The 20,270-nt window shown below is 35.6% G+C and overlaps 1 protein-coding gene across 1 annotated transcript; it reads left to right on the top strand.

Moving 5' to 3' along the window:
• Positions 1 to 1,953: 1,953 nt before the first annotated feature.
• LOC128553765 (uncharacterized) lies at positions 1,954 to 15,660 on the top strand. The gene is made up of 3 exons (XM_053534942.1): positions 1,954 to 2,184; positions 11,030 to 11,710; positions 15,218 to 15,660. Exons 1-3 carry the CDS (start codon positions 1,986 to 1,988, stop codon positions 15,532 to 15,534), a joined length of 1,197 nt encoding a protein of 398 aa, XP_053390917.1. The 5' UTR covers positions 1,954 to 1,985; the 3' UTR covers positions 15,535 to 15,660.
• Positions 15,661 to 20,270: the final 4,610 nt, after the last annotated feature.

The following is a 20,270-nucleotide window of genomic DNA, read 5'->3' as shown; positions in this document are numbered from 1 at the left end:
TATCGGGGCATAGAACAGGCGCATGCTGAAAGGAAGACCATTTATTACTAAGATTTAAATGAGATTGAATAACAGAAGGCGAATATTAAATAGAGGATATTTAGTTACTGTAGTTTTGTTACCCAGAACTAAAACGATTGATTGTAATTTTAAAGTCTTTAGTAATTTATCATGGCAAGAGAAATCAAAAGTAAACGTTTTCAGAATCCCCTGTTGCCCACCTCGCTTAGATAAGCTGAAAAATCTTTAATTTCATGAAAATAATAATGACTATGCAAACAACAACAATGGTCAAATTCAATTGAAAAATCGCTATTCCGTCATATATGTACTTACCTGTTACTTTACCCAAATAAAAACAGATTTTAACAGTTATTAAAGTTCTCCCAACCTGCAAATTAATGTTCAACTGATTTCAACTTGATTGTTTGCTGTAAGGTTTTTAACCTAATAGAGTAATTAGAATAGTTTGGGTCACTAGTGATACAAATGCTTCTAGGGTTTTATATTTATTTCTAGTCCAACTAATTGTATTGGTTGCGATATTGTACTAGTGGGTAACTTTATGGGGGTTTTAACCCAATAAAAATTATTTCAGAATTAGAATAGCATGTCAAATCATTTTGACTTTCTATCACTGAAAGGATACATATTGATCATTAAAATTTGCTGCTCAGATGAAATATTTGCAAATGAATCATGTGTTCAAAGATGCAAATACAAATCTTTTCGTACGTCTGTACATCCTGTTGAATTCTGCATTTTCCGTGTACCATACAATTTCACCCACTACACCATTTGTCTTTTTATGCCCCCGAAGGGAGGCGTATTAGTTTTCAACTGTCCGTCCGTTCGTTAGTTCGTTAGTTTGTTCGTTCGTTCGTTCATTCGTCACAACGTTAACTTTTTGCATGAAGGCACTTTACTCGCGAGCCACTGCACCCAGGACCTTCAAACTTCACGTGCTGATAGTATTTATTAAGTACACGACCCCTACTGACTTTGGGGTCACCAGGTCAAAGGTCAAGGTCACAGGGGCCAATGTTAACTTTTTGCATGAAGGCATTTTACTCGCGAACCACTGCACCCAGGACCTTCCAACTTCACGTGCTGATAGTACTTATTGAGTACACGATAGTACTTATTGAGTACACGACCCCTACTGACTTTGGGGTCACCAGGTCAAAGGTCAAGGTCACAGGGGCCAATGTTAACTTTTTGCATGAAGGCACTTTATTCGCGGACCACTGTACCCAGGACCTTCAAACTCCACATGCTGATAGTACTTATTGAGTACACGACCCCTACTGACTTTGGGGTCACCAGGTCAAAGGTCAAGGTCACTTGGTCCAATGTTAACTTTTTGCATTAAGGCACTTTACTCGCGAACCACTGAACCCAGGACCTTCAAACTTCTTATACTGATAGTACTTACTGAGTACACAATCCCTACTGACTTTGGGGTCACAAGATCAAAGATCAAGGTCACCAGTAATTAGGTTACTAGGGTAAAAAGATATGTCATTATGTGAAATCATTGAAAAACTTCATAAACACTGTAGAGGCCACGTTTTCATTTTGTTTTTTATCCTTTGGCAGAATGATTGTCTGTATGAAATCTAGGCCAAGTTTAGTTAAGGTACCTGAGGTAAAAACTATGTCCAAAGGTTAAAGCATTGAAAAACTTGGTAAATTATCTAGACTCTACCAGATTTACACAAAATAAGATGAAAAAGTTTGTCTCTATGCAATCTAAGCCGAATTAGATACTAGCTTATCTGGGGTAAGAACTAGGTCAGGTGAACAATACAGGGCATTCAGGGCTAACTTGTTTTGTGATACTACAAATTTTATGAACTTTACACTTTTTATGAAATGATTGTATTTAAACTAGATAGAAGAGACACCCTTTGGTACATCAGGTTGTATCAAACAAACATATTTCAGGTGAAACACAATCTGTTCAAGACTCTGGAACATCTTCTATGGGATCCTTGAAGTCTGCCTGGCAGCCATTCAAAAAAGAACATGATGACACATTGAGCCAAACCATGGTTTTAGCTTTACATGAACAGATGAAGTCTGTGGGTGTCCTGATTTCTGGTGGAAATTTGGGTGGAACAGTTTTTCGTGTTGGCAGTAAATACGTAATGACAGCTTTGCATGTCATAAACAACATAATAGGTAACAGCTAATTTCATTCAATGGTTATTTGGAAGACTGTATAATATGGTGAAATACAAATGCTAACACTTCAATGTTTCCACATAACAGCAGATACAGATAAATACTAACACATGTAAGAGTCCATATTGTCTCCTGCTTGAGCACAAACAGTCATGTCAGTACATGTACTACCTTTGTTATGGAAACCATAGTTGATGATTTGATGGACATTAACTTTTTGGCTCACCCGATCCAAACGTTCTGGTTCTAAGTGGATACTGGATGGTCTTGCATAGTCCAAAGTTGATTCTTTTACACTCTTTTAGGTCATCATTTTGGCCCAAAGTTAGTGTATTTCCAAACACATTTTGGTGAAATTGCGTATAAACAATTTAAATGTGTTTGAATCAATTTTGTAAATTAAATTTTGTTTTATCTGAGTAGTTATATAATTAAGGTTATAAGCACTAGCACTATTTGACCCCATTTGACCTTTTACCTTTGGTTCAAAGTGACCACTGCTGGCTAATTTAAAAAACACAACGATAAAGTACTGAAAAAATGTTTTAAAAACCTTAACAAAATCTTTACCAAGACTGAAAACAATTACAGAATAGTTTTAGCCTTAGCGCGTACACAATATTAGTTTTCCCATTAGAGTATTTTGCTGCCAGGTTATTATTAGATTCTCACCGGTGAGAATTAATGCTCTTGTTTTTAGTTACTATATAAGCTAAGCCGTGTAGAGTTTTGTCCCTTTGACCAAGTGGTTGGTTTTAAAAGTAGATAATTTATTCACTAGTTAAAGCACATCTAGAACATTCTTGACGTGTCAGTTGGCAGTATGCCGTCAAGTGTTTTATTCATTACATCTACATGTATTTGTCATAAAGAAGTAGAATTAAAATGGATAACAACAGATAAATATTGGAACTTTAATAAAAAAAGGAAACTGATTGAGGAGATATGTTTAGAATTGAACTGGTAACTTCCGTGTACATGTTCTGAATTATGTAACAAAATACATAGCGAATCACCGACATAATATGTCTGGAGTTAATAGAACGTGTGAAGCGTCAGTAGGATAAATTTTGTACAACGCAACACATATAGTACCATGGATTTAAAAGATTTGTTGAAATATTAGTGATGCAATTAATATTACTATGCAAACAGAACAATTCAAACAATATAGTAATAGAGTTTTACAAACATTAAAAGGTTCAGAACGGAAAACAAATGAAACTACAAAAAAGAACGAATCAACGAAATTGAGTATCTACCTAGAAGCATAAGTGATATGGATGTAGAAATCAACACACCCTCCACAACCTTCTAAAATTTCCAAAAACATCAGCTAAAAGTAATACGTCAGTTTTTAAATAAATATCATGATATTCTCCCATTGTTTTAATTTTAAATTTATTCTATAAAAACCAAATCATCTATCATAAATGCCATGTATCTTTCCATATTATTAGGAATAACATTAATTTCTTTTTTGAACTTTCCCACTTGTTGCATAATAAAATGACAATCATAACCTCTTAAATTATGAAAAATAACAGGAATTTTATGAGTAAGTCTAAAATTAATATTACATTCTTGCTGAGCACTTCCTCTAAATTTTCCTGTTATATGACAGTGGTCTCTTACTTTAGTTTCATTTTCCTTATATTCTTTTCCACAAATATGACAAAAGGTTAGTTTTTAGCTCACCTGAGCTCACTCAAGGTGAGCTTTTGTGATCACCCTGTGTTCGTCGTCCGTCGTCGTCCGTCGTCAGTCGTCCGTCCGTCGTCATCAACAATTTGACTGTTAACACTCTAGAGGTCACAATTTTAGCCTAATCTTAATGAAACTTGGTCAGAATGTTACCCTCAATAAAATCTTGCACGAGTTCAATATTGGTTTATCTGGGGTCAGAAACTTGGTCACCAGGTCAAATCAAAGGAAAAGCATGTTAACACTCTAGAGGCCATATTTATGACTGTATCTTCATGAAACCTGGTCAGAATGTTAATTATGATGATCTCAAAGTCCAGTTTGAATCTGGGTCATGTAGGGTCAAAAACTAGGTCACCAGGTCAAATCAAAGGAAAAGTTAGTTAACAGTTTAGAGGCCACATTTATGACCATATCTTAATGAAACTATCTTGATGATCTTTAGGTCAATAGGTCAGGTGAGCGATACAGGGCCTTCATGGCCCTCTTGTTTAAATTCACTTTAATCTTTTTTAGACATTTTCAAATCTTTGTTAAAGTTTTCATTAAATATTTTCTTACAATACTCTTCTTCCTCAAGCATTTTCTCAATAAACTTATAAACTGCATTAGGACCTCTGTAAACTTGTGTCGGTTTAGTATAGTGGGAATCATAACAACAAACAACTTTATAACCGTAACCACAATCTATATGTTTTTGATATGGTTCAGTAAATGAAGATTCAGGTGATGGTAAAGCAGTTGAAACTTTCTTAGTTATTGATTCAAAATCAGCATAAATTACAAAAAGAGCCATTAATTGTTTGTGATAATTTTTGAAATATATTTTACTTCCCTCTTTTGGCATTTTTACAGCTTGGACACCATTAATAGCTAAACAATTTGGAATATGTTCATTTAATATTTTTTCTTGAGAAAAACATTGTAAATATGATTTGCAAAAATGTTTTTTATTTTTACATTTTGTTTTGTTAAACAGTAATCTATTAAAATCTTTAATCCAAACATAATGTGTTTTTTCGTGGGTGCTGGAAGCTCCCGGGGACTCATGTCCATCATTACTGATTAATAACATGTCACAGTGTTCTTTATATTGATATTTTGAAATGTACAATGGATAAACATTATTACCTTCATAACCAAATATATTAAATTTAATTTTATTCTGAGTTTCTGAGTATTTTAAGGTATCTCTACCTGGTAAGGAGTTTTTTTGTGGACTTAGAAAAACAAAAGACTTACATTGGTTACTAAACAACCACAAAATTAAAATTCCATTTGCAAATACAGCTGCTAGAGTAAAGAAATTTGCTGTGACGGGCATATATTGTGACATTCTGGCATTCTTGTTCCCTGTTAGCTTTCCATTCCTTCTTTTTACAGTAGCCATAATGAAAAACATCATAGCTATGCTGTTCATGAAAATTAATAAAATTTAGCAGTAAACCACCTCACCACTGACTTCCACTCTTTAAAACCCCTGATATGGACCACAACTAAACGGTCCTTCAAAGCTTTCCCCAAAATTAATACTTTCAGACACTAACTTGCCAGGAGCTTTAGCCTTCAATTATAGTACGCCCGGCGGGCGGATTAGCCATGACAAACATGGCTCTTGTTTTAACTAAAAATACACCTTTTAAATTTTTCAAAAATATGACCTTTAGTTACAAACTGTTCGAATTTCAAGAAAACGAATATAAAGTAAAACTATTTTTTGTGACAGTTTGATAGGAATATAACTTATTTATCAGTATTTGAAGCTGTTATATAAAACTATCAGCTGAAGTCAAGAAATAGCATTGAACTTAGGGCAAAATCCCTAGCATAATGTCCGATGTCCTAATGAATATTTCCTCTGTCCAGTTTGGTGTATATCCTTTTTCAAAATGCTGTTTAAGTTTGCTTAAAGGCCAGTCTGGTGTAGACCCTACACCCAAATTGTAGGAGGAGCTTCCTAAAAATAAGTGAATGTGAGTCAGGTCAAGAAAGGATCAGTTTGTTCTAGCCAGGTGAATCAGCTGACTGACCCTGATAAAAGTTAATAGTACAGTATTTGATCCCTCTTGATCAGCTACACATGTACATGTACAGGTCAGGGGAAGTATTCATAATTTACTGCTAGAATTTAGTTGATTGAAGAAAAATGGAAGATACATAAGTGAATTGTGTTACTATAAAACTTGTGTGTAACAGTTGCATTCTAAACAGGCACTATTAAATCATCAAGGCTTTTTAGTTGGAGTGTACAAAGAATCACTTTCAGGACATGCTATAGTGAAATATATTCTGGATTTCATTGGTACATATTATTTGATTTAACTTTATCACATTTTGTTATTTGAAGTGTTAATAGTCTTTGATCTGGGCTTGTGAAATGTAAAATAATACAACACAGTAAACATTAGTAGGAATTACAGTAACAAATTTAAACTAATTTATCCAAAAAACAATAGTAGCATACAAATGTATATTAATTTGTTTTATGACAGATTAATAGATGTGTCCTTTATCCTTTTTTTACATAATTTATATTTACCATTGACTATCTAGAATATCACTGGAACTGCAAGATTATCAGTAAAGTAGCCAGTCCGATAAATCACTGTTGAGTACAACTATAATGCCTTGTTACCTGACATGACCTGTGTGTTTACATATTCCTGCTGACTGCTCTGCTTTATCACATGACCAATGTCAGAGTTCAGATTTCAAATTTCAACTGTCAAATTTTCAAATTCTTGTTATTTTGCAATCAAAATAACTCCTATGAGATATTTTTGTATACCTTTAATTTAATATTTTTGAATAGATTAGAACTTACAGAATTGATGAGGCAAAATATATTTGATAATTTTCATTCTTATTTGAGTTATTTGGAAAAAAATGTCAAAAACTAAAGGATGTCTGAATGGTTTTTGAATTTGCAATGATTGACATTTTGTGGGTGGAGCCACTCCTTTTATACTGAGCCCTGGGGTTTAAGCGAACTCGATCACCAATTTTAAATTTTGGTTTACTCTTTGGTATCATTAAATTACCGTATAAAATAAAGTAAACAATACCGTTGTTAAAGTTTTTACTGGCTTCAGTCGGTGTCATGTTTATACTAGAATGTTTTGTTTTGTTATATTTATCAACCATTTTTTGTAAATTATCTAAATTATTTGCTGTAAAATATTTCCACATTATTCTTTTTAAACTTCTATTAAATCTTTCAGTTACAACAGCTTTTCCTTCATTAAATATATGATACATTTTCCTTCATCTACCCATAAATTTGTAGGAGTTCTACCTTCAGGTTGAGCGTGAAGCTCATAAGGAGCTAAAGCTCCAGAAATAATTTTTTCAAATGCTTCAGTAACAGATTCTCCAGTTTTATTATCCCCCGACGAAGTCGTAGGGATACAGTTTTGGCGTTGTCCGTCCGTCCGTCCGGAGCCATATCTAGGAAATGGTTGGGAATATTTATTTAAAACTGCATATACGTGTTCACCACGATGAGTTCTTGCGGCCCGTCAAGTTTCAGTCAGATTGCCCAAGTAACACCAGAGTTATGGCCTTTAGAAGTTTCTAGTGTTAACTATATAGGGTACTATAAACATGGCAATTTCTGCATCATAACTTTTGATATATTTGACCTAGAACTATGAAACTTAAACAGAATTTAGATCACCATAATGTGGTTGTGCACACACAATTTCGTTCGGATTTATTTGTAAATTAAGAGTTATTGCCCTTTAATTATATATAAATCCACATATTTGTACATAACAAACTTACCATATGGTAGAATTTCATTAAATTTCTTTCATTTTTTTCCATGAACAATTATTGTAAACATGTGAAGTTTTGTACCCACACCTGGTCACCCCCTTACCTTGATCACACCCCCCCCCCCCCCCCCCCCCCCCCCCCCCAAAAAAAAAAAAAAAGAAAAATCATTCCTTATTTTAGATTTTTTTTCAAACAAACTTCATATACATGTTCACCATTATGAGGCCCATCAAGTTTCAGACAGATTCCCCAAGTAACACCAGAGTTATGGCCCTGAGAAGTTTCTAGTGTTAACTATATAGGATACTATAGATCTATAGATATGGCAATTTCTGCATCATAACTTTTGATATATTTGACCTTGAACTATGAAACTTCAGCAGAATTTAGAGCACTATAATATAGTTGTGCACACACAATTTTGTACAGATTTCTTTTGTAACTTCAGAGTTATTGCCCTTTAATTGTCTAAAAATCCACATATTTGTACATAACAAACTTACCATTTGGCAGAATTTCATTAAATTTCTTTCCTTCTTTTCTGTGAACATTTATTATAAACATGTGAAGTTGCGCACCCATACCTGGTCACCCAATTGCTTTGGTCACACCCCCCCCCCCCTCCCAACCCCCCTCCCCCCCCCAAAAAAAAATATTTTTTTTTTCATTTCTTATTCTAGATTTTTTTCAAACCTTCCAAGTTGTACCATTCCCCAACCTCACTCCTCCACCCAGTCATGGCACCACCTATCATGCATCCTCTTGCCCCCCCCCCCCACCCCCAACTTCACCCTTTTACCCCTTTTTTTCATTTTTAATTTTCAATCAATATTTATAATCAACATGTGAAATTTTGTTTCCTCTCCCGTTCCCCTGCACCCCACCCCCTAAAAAAATAAATATATATACATATATCCATATATATATTTCCATTCCTTTTTTTTTTTAAATGTTCAGTTCTTCAACATGTTAAGTTGTGACTGCACAAACCTTGCCCTCAGCCATGTTCAAGATACTTTACCTGTGTTCTCTTAAGGATCTGTCCTTTTAAGTTCAAATGTACATGTTAAACAGCAACACCTGGTGCCAAACCACTCAAAGACAATATTTCGTTCCAGTTTAACTTCAAGCTCACATTTCAATTAACTGCATTTAATTTTAAAAGCTAAGCTTATTACAGTAAGCATATCCCATTCAAAATAAATTCTTTAGTCAGGATCAAAGTATCATACATTTATTATGTACTTTTTAATGAAACATTTGTTTTTTGTTAAATTGATTTTGACTAATGAAATTATTTGCTTCTTATTAACATCCTTAACTTTTTGCCGGATATATTTTTTTGCCATTCCTCACCACAAACCCTTTCGGCAGGGGATACCAATTCATCGAATTTACTTGTTCTTTAATGGAATAACCCAAGCATATTTGCTGATTATATCAATAACGGTTAACAAGTACTTTACACCTTTATTATATTTTGAAAAAGCTTGCATATCAACTAAATCGGCAGACCAAGTATCATCAATATCATTAACTATCACTCTTCGTTTCATAAATTTTCGTTTAATTGGTTTATGTAATTCTTCTGCTAATTCATCATTCCATGTTATTTCGCGGGTCTTTTTGAGTAAATACTCTACCCCCTTTTTCCGTTTTTTGATTTTTGTTTTTGCCCGAGTGAGCCTCCGGCTCCCGAGGACCTACGTCCGAGTCCAAATTTTTATTTCGTTTTAATTGCTGGTTTTACAACTAAATGTTTTGCAATCTTTTCTCCAAATGTTTTTAGCGTAGTGCGTCGTCCGTCAACAATTTCTAAAAAAATCTTCTTGAAAACCACTGGGCAGAATTACACCAAACTTCACAGGAATGATCCTTTGGTGGCCTCCTTTCAAAATTGTTTAAAGAATTGAATTCCATGCAGAACTCTGGTTGCCATGGCAACCGAAAGGAAAAACTTTATAAATCTTCTTCCCTAGAACTTAGGTATTTGGTGTGAAGCATTGCCTAGTGGACCTCTACCAAGTTTGTTCAAATCATGACCCCGGGGTCAAAATTGACCCCGCCCCAGGGGTCACTTGATTTTACATAGGAAAATCTTAAAAATCTTCTTCTCAAAAACCAGAAGCCCTAGAGCTTAGATATTTGACAGGTAGCATTGCCTAGTGGACCTCTACTAAAGTTGTTCAAATCATGACCCAGCCCCAGGGGTCACTTGATTTTATTTAGGAAAATCTTCAAAACTTTTCTTAAAATAAACCAGAAGGCCTAGAGCTTAGATATTTCACATGTAGCATTGCCTAGTGAACCTCTACAAAAAAATTCAAATCATGACCCCCCCGGGGTCAAAATTGACCCCGCCCCAGGGGTCACTTGATTTTTCATACGAAATTCTTCAAACATTTTCTAAAAATAAACCAGAAGACCTAGATCTTAGATGTTTCACTTGTAGCATTGCCTAGTGGACCTCTACAAAATTTATTAAAATCATGATCCCCGAGGTCAAATTGACCTCGTCCCATGGGCTTACTTGATTGTACATAGTCATTTGCATGATATTATATAATTAATTATGAGATTTTCTTTGCCTTATTGAAACATATCTGCTCAATTCACTGTAGAAAGTGAGTGTAAAAAGCAAACAAATATACAAAAAATAAAAATTTAGTTACAACCAATGAAAAAAAAAACTTGTTTGTGTTATATGCAAGATCAAATATCTTTCACTCATGATATCCTGGTCTTATATAACATTTATAGCATGGTCACTAGATCTTACATTGCCTTTCTTGACAAAGTATTCGGGAAAATATGACATCTGGTTTACATTCTGTGAAAGTAATGTGAATTGTACACTAAAACAATTATCCTATATGCATCTCCTTATTAAAGAGATGTTTTAATAAAAATTGATACGTGATGCATAAAAACAGTGGAAGGTATACATGTTGATTTTATATGGGCTTTGTATGATCACATTCAATATCACTAAAAACAGTTTGAAATCAAGATGGAATTAATTCCCTTCTTGTTCGATACAAATTGGTTACATTACAACATTTTAGTGGAAATTGATGTGTAGGAGTGAATATTCAAATGAAAGTTTCCACAGAGTTTTGGTTCATTGTGGTCAAGATCAAAAAATGCTAAAAACAATGTCATAATTTCTAGGTATATCGGTACATAACTGCTATTTCTTTGAAACAAAGCTTGTGAAAAGAAGGCAAGGACCATCGTTCTTGGAACCTCTTTGATAATACAATCTGTCTAATAACTTACTGGTATTTCGGTTTTTCAGAAATAGAAACAAATCTGTTCACTTCTTATTACCATTGATTAACACAAATATTTTCATCCACAGATCCCACCAAGACAGGTGTTTGGGATGTTACACTATTGGAAAGTACAGACACACACATAAATTTCCATGAGTCGCCTTTAACACCTCCAATGGTGCCTTATAGGTTGAAGAGAGATTTCATGTACAATGTAGATTTAGACGTAGCCTTGTTGGAAGTAACAAACCCGTCGAATTTACCAATGAAACTGAATTTATGCAAGGATGAAATTGGGGTAACGAACGTTTCTTTAATAGGATATGGTCATCCAGGTCAGATAAAAAAATGTTTAGATCCAAAGTGCGAGATTGTTCATCCAAATTCACATAGAATTCTGTCAGCCCAGGCTTGGTTACAGCAAAACAAAAATTTTTTCAAATTGGCATTACATGGGATAGGTCGAAATCCAGCCCTGGTTGACAAAGGCTACCAAGGCTATGACCAATCTTCAAAGTTAATATTTGACTGCTATATGAAGCGTGGGGCATCGGGAGCTCCAGCATTGACAAATGATAATGAAAGGTCTGTTCAAGTTGTTGGGATCTTAACACATGGTCTGCCAGATTTCTACTTCAGTCTGCCAGAATTGATGAAACCTCAGTTTCCAAAGAACTACCGCCTTGAAGTAGGTGCAAAAATGAAGGACATTTTTAACTGGATAAACTCACAATCTCGGGAAATTGCAAAAGATCTTTTTGGTGAAGGTGTGTATTGTATATAAATCATTTCATTTTTAGGTGGTGTTTGCGTTCAATTATACTTTAACTTTAAAACTTGCCATGACAAAAGCCACCAGAGGTATCGCGTCGGCTTCAGCATAGCTTCATAAGTGTACACCTAGTTAATGATTTTAGCAGGTTCATATCTCAGTTCTTAGCTTACCTAAACTTTGTTCAAGGTGAGCAGTTAGTATAGGTGGATGGTCGGGCATCCATAGTCCCTCATCGTGCGTCAACATTTTTACCGTAACATCTTCTGCTCTGAAAACACTACTCAGAATTACATCACATTTGGTCAGTAGCATCATGGCATGGACCTCTATTAAGTTTCAGGGTTTTTTTTACGACTGGGGGAAGAGGCCCCAGCCTGTCATTGGGGGAAGAAAATAGCGCGCGACGAGCAGTTTTGGGGGATTTTTTCACTCGGGGGGGAATTTACAATTATGCATAATAAACACTTTAAACTATGTTTTTATTACATATTCTTGCAACTTTTAGCAACTATACACACTGTCACTTAGCAATAGATGGACTTGCACTAATGTTCACTTATCATTGTAACAAGGTGGGTGGGGAGAGTTGAAATGCTCAAATCATTGAATATTTAAAGGTTATATGCTTTTATTCACAAAAAATGCTTTAAAATAAGAGTTGCTTTTGCAAGAGTCATCATATTATTATTAAATGCATACTTTTGTTGGCTTTTTATTTCAATTGTACTAGAAAATCTTGTAAGAAAGGATAAAAAAAGTCCGAAAATCACGATCGCGAAAACGTGTGACAAATATGAAAAAACGAAAGCAAACATTAAAAATTCTTGATAAAATACCCGTTTTAAATTTCATCATTTCACCAGAACTATTCCATACTTATAATAACTGATTACTTAAAACATTTATATTTTATTTTGCTCTAGCAAAATACCTCGGCAAAGATAATAAATTTGCGTAACGGCCGACCGGCTTATTTAATCGAATCAAGCACATAAAATAATTACTTTAAATTAACAACACATATTACACAATACAGCATAAGCTGTTACCGCTAATTAACAAGAGGTACAAACACGATAATCTGACGCTGCATTGTTTATCAATCATCTATATTACATACTGATGATAACCACGTGTCAGTCGGCGCATGGCGTGATTGACATCTGTCAGTAGCTAATTAACATACGACGCTCCGCGTACTGTCATACTTACGCTGGTGTCGACAAACAGTATGAAGTTCACTGGGATTTTGATTGACAAGGGGCAGAGCTTTCGAACTCGTTACGCATCAAAGAGTATTACCGCGAGACAAGCAGACGCCCACGGCATATTATGTGCGGGTCAGATACAAGTTTTTATCGATTTTCGCTGGTCAAAACCGGAACCTCGGGTCCACTGAACGCTCTTCTAACATTTTTCTACTATTTCTAAAGGTTTTCACACCCATTGAAAATTGTGAAAGACCGTCTGCAATTGTGAACGGGTCCGATATTCGGTCGGGAAAATCGCTGGGAGTAATCTCCATTGCTTTGTTTACGATTTTGGAGGGGGGAATTTCGGACGTAGGGGAATTTCGACTGCGGTAGGGGAAATCCTTGGCTGTGGGGGAAATCCTCGGCTGGGGGACGAGGCCGATATTCGGCCTCTGCTATAGAATAAAAAAAACCCCTGAGTTTGTTCATATGGTTCAGCTCCCCTTAGCTAAATATAGAAAAAAAACACCTTAGCAATTTCTTTTCATAAACTGCTTGAAGGATCTTCATCAAGCTTAGTCTGTGGCATTACTATAATATTGCCACAAACAAGTCCACCTTCATTACAGTAAGGCGGTCTACAAATGTGCACATCCCAAACTATATATTAGAATGTTTATTAAACCCTGTAGTTTTCAGAACTAGTTGATGCCAAATTGCAAGTGCAGGGAAACGGCTGAAATTCAAGATGGCCAGCAATATGGCTGCTGAAACTTCAAAATCACACCATACATACTGAAAACGTGGAATGTTGCAATTTTATGAAAATGGTTTTAAAACAAATTGAATGAATTTCAGTTACAAATTAGACTGAAATATAACATAATTTATTTGCTTATTTTGTAACTTTTTTATTTTTGGCCATACAGAAAAAATCATCAATTTTCTGTGGTACAACATAGATGATTCATTAAATTTTCAGGTCTATTTTTACCTATCTCTACTGGTTAAGATTTTATATGGATGATCGTTTCTGTTTAACAACATTGGTTTGGGTCAAGGTATTGAAATAGAACTTGTTTTAATTGGCTGAAATGTTTCAGTCGTTCAGTCAGTGTGTCAACAAACGATTGACATTGTTGCCCTTTGGGCTTCAACATTCTAGTGTTTAAATCATGTCACTGAATACTGCTGAAATCACAGATTTTTTAGAAAATGGGCATTTGTGCCATATTTACGTCACATAGAAATCTTTTTAGTAGTTAGCACAGTCAAGGACCATAAAAATACTTTGACCAAAGGTCCATCTGTTTATCACAGAATTTATGATGATTTTTAGCTCACCTGAGCCAAAGGCTCATGATGAGCTATTGTGACCGCTCAATGTCCGTCGTGCGGTGTGCGTCGTGTGTCCGTCAACATTTTCTAAAAAAATCTTTTTTTTTTTTTTTTTTTTTTTTTCGGGCTCCCAATTGGGATAACCCCATTTATTTTTATAAGGTATCAACATTTACAAGACAATAACATAGAAGAAGACATTAAATTACCAATTCATACAAACATGAATAATAAATTCAGTAATTTAAGATAATAGTTACTTCGCCAGTGAAATAGAACTTGTTCGAAAACGAAATGACAAGTAAAATGTGATATGCATTATACAGGTTCCATAACCCTTTTTGCAATTTTACAAAATTATGCCCCCTTTTCGACTTTAATATTCATTCAATTGACAAGGCTGTTGAATAGTCGAGCGTTGCTGTCCTCCGACGGCTCTTGTTTTTACATTACCTAGCCTGTTTTCATCTATTTTTGACTGAAAATGCCATACTAGGTGTATATCTGCGATACTGTTCGTTGCGATTTAGGAGTACATAAAGAGGACTTTACTACTTTCTAATGGTTGAAGATTTAAACTAACATTCTGTAATTATTTGGCACACTGTTTGATTTTCATTTGACTGATAATTTATGGGGCGATTCGGGTTAATGTCATACGTTCCTCTTCAGGTTTTTTTTTATTGCAGTTACAAGTTCTGTAAAATGTTGCAGTTTATATTTCGAAACTTCCGAATTTCATAGGTTGATGTACACACACCTCTCAACGTACAAGGTTGTTACTATACCTGTCCATTCTTAAAATATCCATTATTTTAAGAATGGACAGTTACAGGTTAATAATGGACAGGTATAGTAAAATAATCGTGTGTATAGAACGGTGACGGTACAATAACCTATATAATGGACAAAACTAGCAAAAGATTACATCACAACCGTGTTTTAAATTTGAAATAATTTTTATTTAGGGTCACAGATGCCAGATAGAAATCAACTGCAGCTTCCAAAAGAAATTACTGACATGGATAATGAGACTGTTGAAACATACATTAGGGCTCTTGAAAAGGGAAAAACTGAATACAACAACATTCGAGTTATGGTAGTTGGACATTTTGGGGTTGGGAAGACTACTTTAGTAAACAGACTTTTTGGTCAGTTTAAAGACGAGGAAACCACAGAAACACCATCAACAAATGGAATAGAAACACATGTTCGACAGTGCAACATTATTTCAGATGATAAAAATGAAAAGATGATTTGGAAACAAAAGAAAGACGGTAAATAATTATCATATCTCTTACTAGATAATTGAAAAAGTGAAGTCAAGCCACTGATTTATTCTATGTTATGCATGACCCAGATTCATTTAGTTAAGGTTATAGGAATGGTCATTGTCCGTCTGTCCTCCGGACCGTCTATCAGTCCATAACACGTTCGTGTGTTCTCCATAAGTCCTAAACCCCTGCAGGATTTTCATAAAACTTGGGTCAAATGATCACCTCATCCAGATGATGTGCAGAACTTATGAGTAGGCCATGTCGGCTCAAGGTCAAGATCACAACTCAAGGTCAAAGGTTTTAGCCTTCCATTTCGTGTCTGCTCTGTATCTCCTAAACCCTTGAAGGAATTTTATAAAACTTGGGTCAAATGATCACCTTATGAAGACAATGTGCAGAACTTATGAGTCAGCCATGCTGGTTCAAGGTCAAGGTCACAACTTTGGGTCAAAGGTTTGAACCTTCCATTTTGTGTCCGCTCTGTATCTCCTAAACCCCTTGCAGGATTTTCATGAAACTTAGATCAAATGATCACCTTATCAAGAAAATGTCCAGAACTCGTCAGTCAGCCATGTTGGCCCAAGGTCAAGGTCGTAACTCCGGGTCAAAGGTTTGAGCCTTCCATTTTGTGTCCGCTCTGTATTTCCTAATCTCCTTGAAGGATTCATATGAAACCTGGATCACACGATCACCTCATCAGGACGATCTGCAGAACTTATGAGTCAGCCATGTCGACTCAAGGTCAAGGTCACAAAGGGTTGAGCCTTCCAGTTTGTGTCAACACTGTATCTCCTAAACCCCTTGAAGGATTCCATTAAACTTGGGTCAGATGATCACCTCATCAAGAACGCATGATTCAGCTATGTAAAATCAATGTCAAGGTCACAACTCAAGGTCAAAGGTTTGAGCTCTGCATCTCATAAACCCCTTGAAGTATTTTTATGAAACTTGTGTCAAATGATCACCTCATCAAGATGATGTGCAGAATTCATGCGTCAGTCATGTCAGTTCAAGGTCAAGGTCACAGGTTTATCCTTTCACTATCCATAACAGTGGCGGGAGATTTAGCTGTCTTTCAGATTGCCTTGTTATAAAAGTAAGGGCATAATTACCAGTCTAATGCAAGTTTTATAGTTCATTCCTGATAATTCTGCAGTATCCATTGGCACTAAATTTTGATCTGCATACAATTTAAGCTGCAACACGAGTAGCGGTGGCACATTGCAAGAATCACTCCCTAGATAAAGTGTTCTGACAGATCAAATACAATATGTTTTAAACCAAAAACGATTATAATCAAAGATCAGATATTGCTCATTTCATGAAACATGGAACTATATATCATAAGGATGTATGTACAAACCTTGGGCAATACAGATGGCTTTATGTAGAATGTACAGATCATTTTATTTTGTCCCTTTGTCCATCTGTTTATCCATCTGTCTGTTCTTCCATCAGTCACTTCAGATAGATCCTAGGGCAGCATTTCTGATGCTATCTTCATAAAACATGGTCAGAATGTTTTTAGCTCACCAGAGCAAAAAGTGCTCAGGGTGAGCTATTGTGATCGCTCACCGTCCGGCGTCCGTCCGTCCGTCCGTCCGTCCGTCGTCCGTCTGTCCACACTTTCCTTTAAACAACATCTCCTCCTAAAACAACAGGCCAATTTTGATAAAACTTCACAGGGATGTTTCTTGGATGGTCTTCTTTAAAAATTGTTCAAAGAATTGAATTCCATTAAGAACTCTGGTTGCCATGGCAACAGAAAGGAATTTTTTTTAAAACTCTTCTTCTCAAAAACCAGAAGCCCTGGAGCTTAGATATTTGGTGTGAAGCATTGCCTAGTAGACCTCTACCAATTTTGTTCAAATCATGACCCCGGGGTCAAAATTGACCCCGCCCTAGGGGTCACTTAATTTTACATAGGAAAATCTTAAAAAATCTTCTTCTCAAAAACCAGAAGCCCTAGAGCTTAGATATTTGACAGGTAGCATTGCCTAGAGGACCTCTACTAAAGTTATTCAAAACATGACCCCGGGGTCAAATTTGACCCCGCCCCACGGGTCACTTGATTTTACATAGGAAAATCTTCAAAAAATTTCTAAAAATAAACAGAAGGCCTAGAGTTTAGATATTTCACGTGTAGCATTGCCTAGTGGACCTCTACAAAATTTGTTCAAATCATGACCCCCAGGGTCTAAATTGACCCCGCCCCAGAGGTCACTTGATTTTACATAGGAAAATCTTCAAAAATTTTCTAAAAATAAACCAGAAGGCCTAGATCTTAGATATTTAACGTGTAGCATTGCCTAGTAGACTTCTACAAAATTTGTTCAAATCATTACCTCCGGGATCAAATTGACCCCGCCCAATGGGGTTACTTGATTGTACATAGAAAAATCTTCAATTTTTTCTAAAAATAAACCAGAAGGCCTACATCTTAGATATTTGACATGTAGCATTGCCTAATGGACCTCTACAAAATCTGTTCAAATCATGACCCCCGGGTCAAAATTGACCCCGTCCCAGGGGTCACTTGATTTTACAAAGGAAAATCTTCAAAAATTTTCTAAAAATAAACCAGAAGGCCTACAGCTTAGATATTTCACGTGTAGCATTGCCTAGTGGACCTCTACAAAATCTGTTCAAATCATGACCCCCGGGGTCAAAATTGATCCCGTCCCAGGGGTCACTTGATTTTAAATAGGAAAATCTTCAAAAAATTTCTAAAAATAAACCAAAAGCCCTAGAGCTTAGATATTTGACGTGTAGCATTGCCTAATAGACTTCTACAGAAAAAATTCAAATCATGACCCCCGGGATCAAATTTACCCCGCCCCATGGGGTCACTGGATTTTACATAGGAAAATCTTCAAAATTTTTTTTAAAAATAAACCAGAAGGCCTAGATCTTAGATATTTGACGTGTAGCATTGCCTAGTAGACTTCTACAAAAAAATTCAAATCTGGACCCCCCAGGATCAAATTTACCCAGCCCCAGGGTTACTTGATTGTATATAGGGAAATCTTCATAAATTTGTAAAAATAAACCAGAAGGCCTAGGTCTTAGATATTTGATCTGTTACATTGCCTAGTAGACTTCTACAAACTTTGTTCCATTCATGACCCCCGGGATAAACTTGGCCCCGCCCCAGGGGTTACTTGATTGTACATCGGAAAATCTTCCAAAAAAATTTCTAAAAATCATCAGTTTGACATTTAAAACATGTAGCTCATTTTACTCAGGTGAGTGATCCAGGGTCATCATAACCCTCTTGTCATGAAATTGTGGACAAGTTCGAATCTAGGTTATGTAAGGTAAATGACTAGGTCACTAGGTCAAATCAAAGATGAAATCACTGGTAAAACATGCTTACACGGTTATGGTGTGTAGCACAGGTCAGCGACCTAGGGCCATCTTGGCCATCTTGTTAAAATTTTAATTTATTTATTTATTTATGTGGGTTTTACGGCGCACCAACACAGTATAGGTTATATGGCGCCAAACAGGACTACAAATTTTGTTAAATTTTTTAACCTTTTATGTACAAATGTACATGTTAAACAGTGATACTTGATGCCAAACTACACGATTACAATATTTCGTTCTAGTTACACTTCAAGCTCACATTTCAAATAACTTCATATAATTTTAAAAGCTAAACTTATTACAGTAAATATATTCCATTCAAAATAATTTCATTAGTCAGGATCAACGTGACACATTTATTATGTACACTTAAAACTTTTGTTTTATGTTAAATTGATCTTGGTTAATACAACTATTTGCTTCTTAGTAACATCCTTAACATTTTGCCGGATATATCTTTTGCCATACCTCACCACAAACCCTTTTCGCGGGGGATGCCAATTCATTGAATTCGCTTGTTTAAGGTAGTTCTGCACGTTTGATAAACCGGAAGTGATGGCGTAACGTTATTTATCCGGAAAACGTAGAATAAAGCCTGGATTCGGCGTACGGAAATGAAAATCAGTTTGTGAATTAATGGCAACCTTTGAATAAATTTATTAAACTGTAACAGTTACTATCTTTCTAAAGTTAAAATATGATATTAAAACATCTGACACGTTAAATAATTCAAACTAATGTCTTAAAATTAGCTTCAAATAGGCGATTCACTTTAATCATGGCCAAATACCTCAGAAATAAACACACGGACCTATACAGATTATTTCACTATATTATAGGCAATATTTACGACTGTGAGAAGTTTCATTAAAATCTACATTGTGGAAATTTTTCTATTCGCGAAAATGTAATGAAAATTGCTATTTCCCCATAGACTCCCATTATGAAAAATTGTGTGAGGTCCAATTTTTCTGCCCCCGAAGGGAGGCATATTAGTTTTCAACTGTCCGTCCGTTCGTTCGTTAGTTCGTTCGTTAGTTAGTTCGTTCGTTCGTCACAACGTTAACTTTTTGTATGAAGGCACTTTACTCGCGAACCACTGCACCCAGGACCTTCAAACTTCACATGCTGATAGTACTTATTGAGTATACCACCCCTACTGACTTTGGGGTCACCAGGTCAAAGGTCAAGGTCACAGGGGCCAACGTTAACTTTTTGCATGAAGGCACTTTACTCGCGAACCACTGCACCCAGGACCTTCAAACTTCACATGCGATAGTACTTATTGAGTACACCACTCCTACTGACTTTGGGGTCACCAGGTCTTTTTGCATGAAGGCACTTTACATGCGAACCACTTCACCCAGGACCTTCA

The sequence above is a fragment of the Mercenaria mercenaria genome, unplaced genomic scaffold (assembly GCF_021730395.1).
Source record: "Mercenaria mercenaria strain notata unplaced genomic scaffold, MADL_Memer_1 contig_4289, whole genome shotgun sequence".
NCBI lineage: Eukaryota > Metazoa > Mollusca > Bivalvia > Venerida > Veneridae > Mercenaria > Mercenaria mercenaria.
Note: the sequence above shows the minus strand (reverse complement) of the source record. Positions and strands in the feature narration are given on the sequence as shown.

Bases quoted from the DNA above. Each gene is read 5' to 3' on its own strand.
- LOC128553765 (XM_053534942.1), top strand. From the start codon at position 1,986: ATGGGATCCTTGAAGTCTGCCTGGCAGCCATTCAAAAAAGAACATGAT. The intron at 2,185-11,029 runs GTAACAGCTAAT...TTTCATCCACAG, and splicing joins TGTCATAAACAACATAATAG to ATCCCACCAAGACAGGTGTT. The intron at 11,711-15,217 runs GTGTGTATTGTA...ATTTTTATTTAG, and splicing joins AAAAGATCTTTTTGGTGAAG to GGTCACAGATGCCAGATAGA.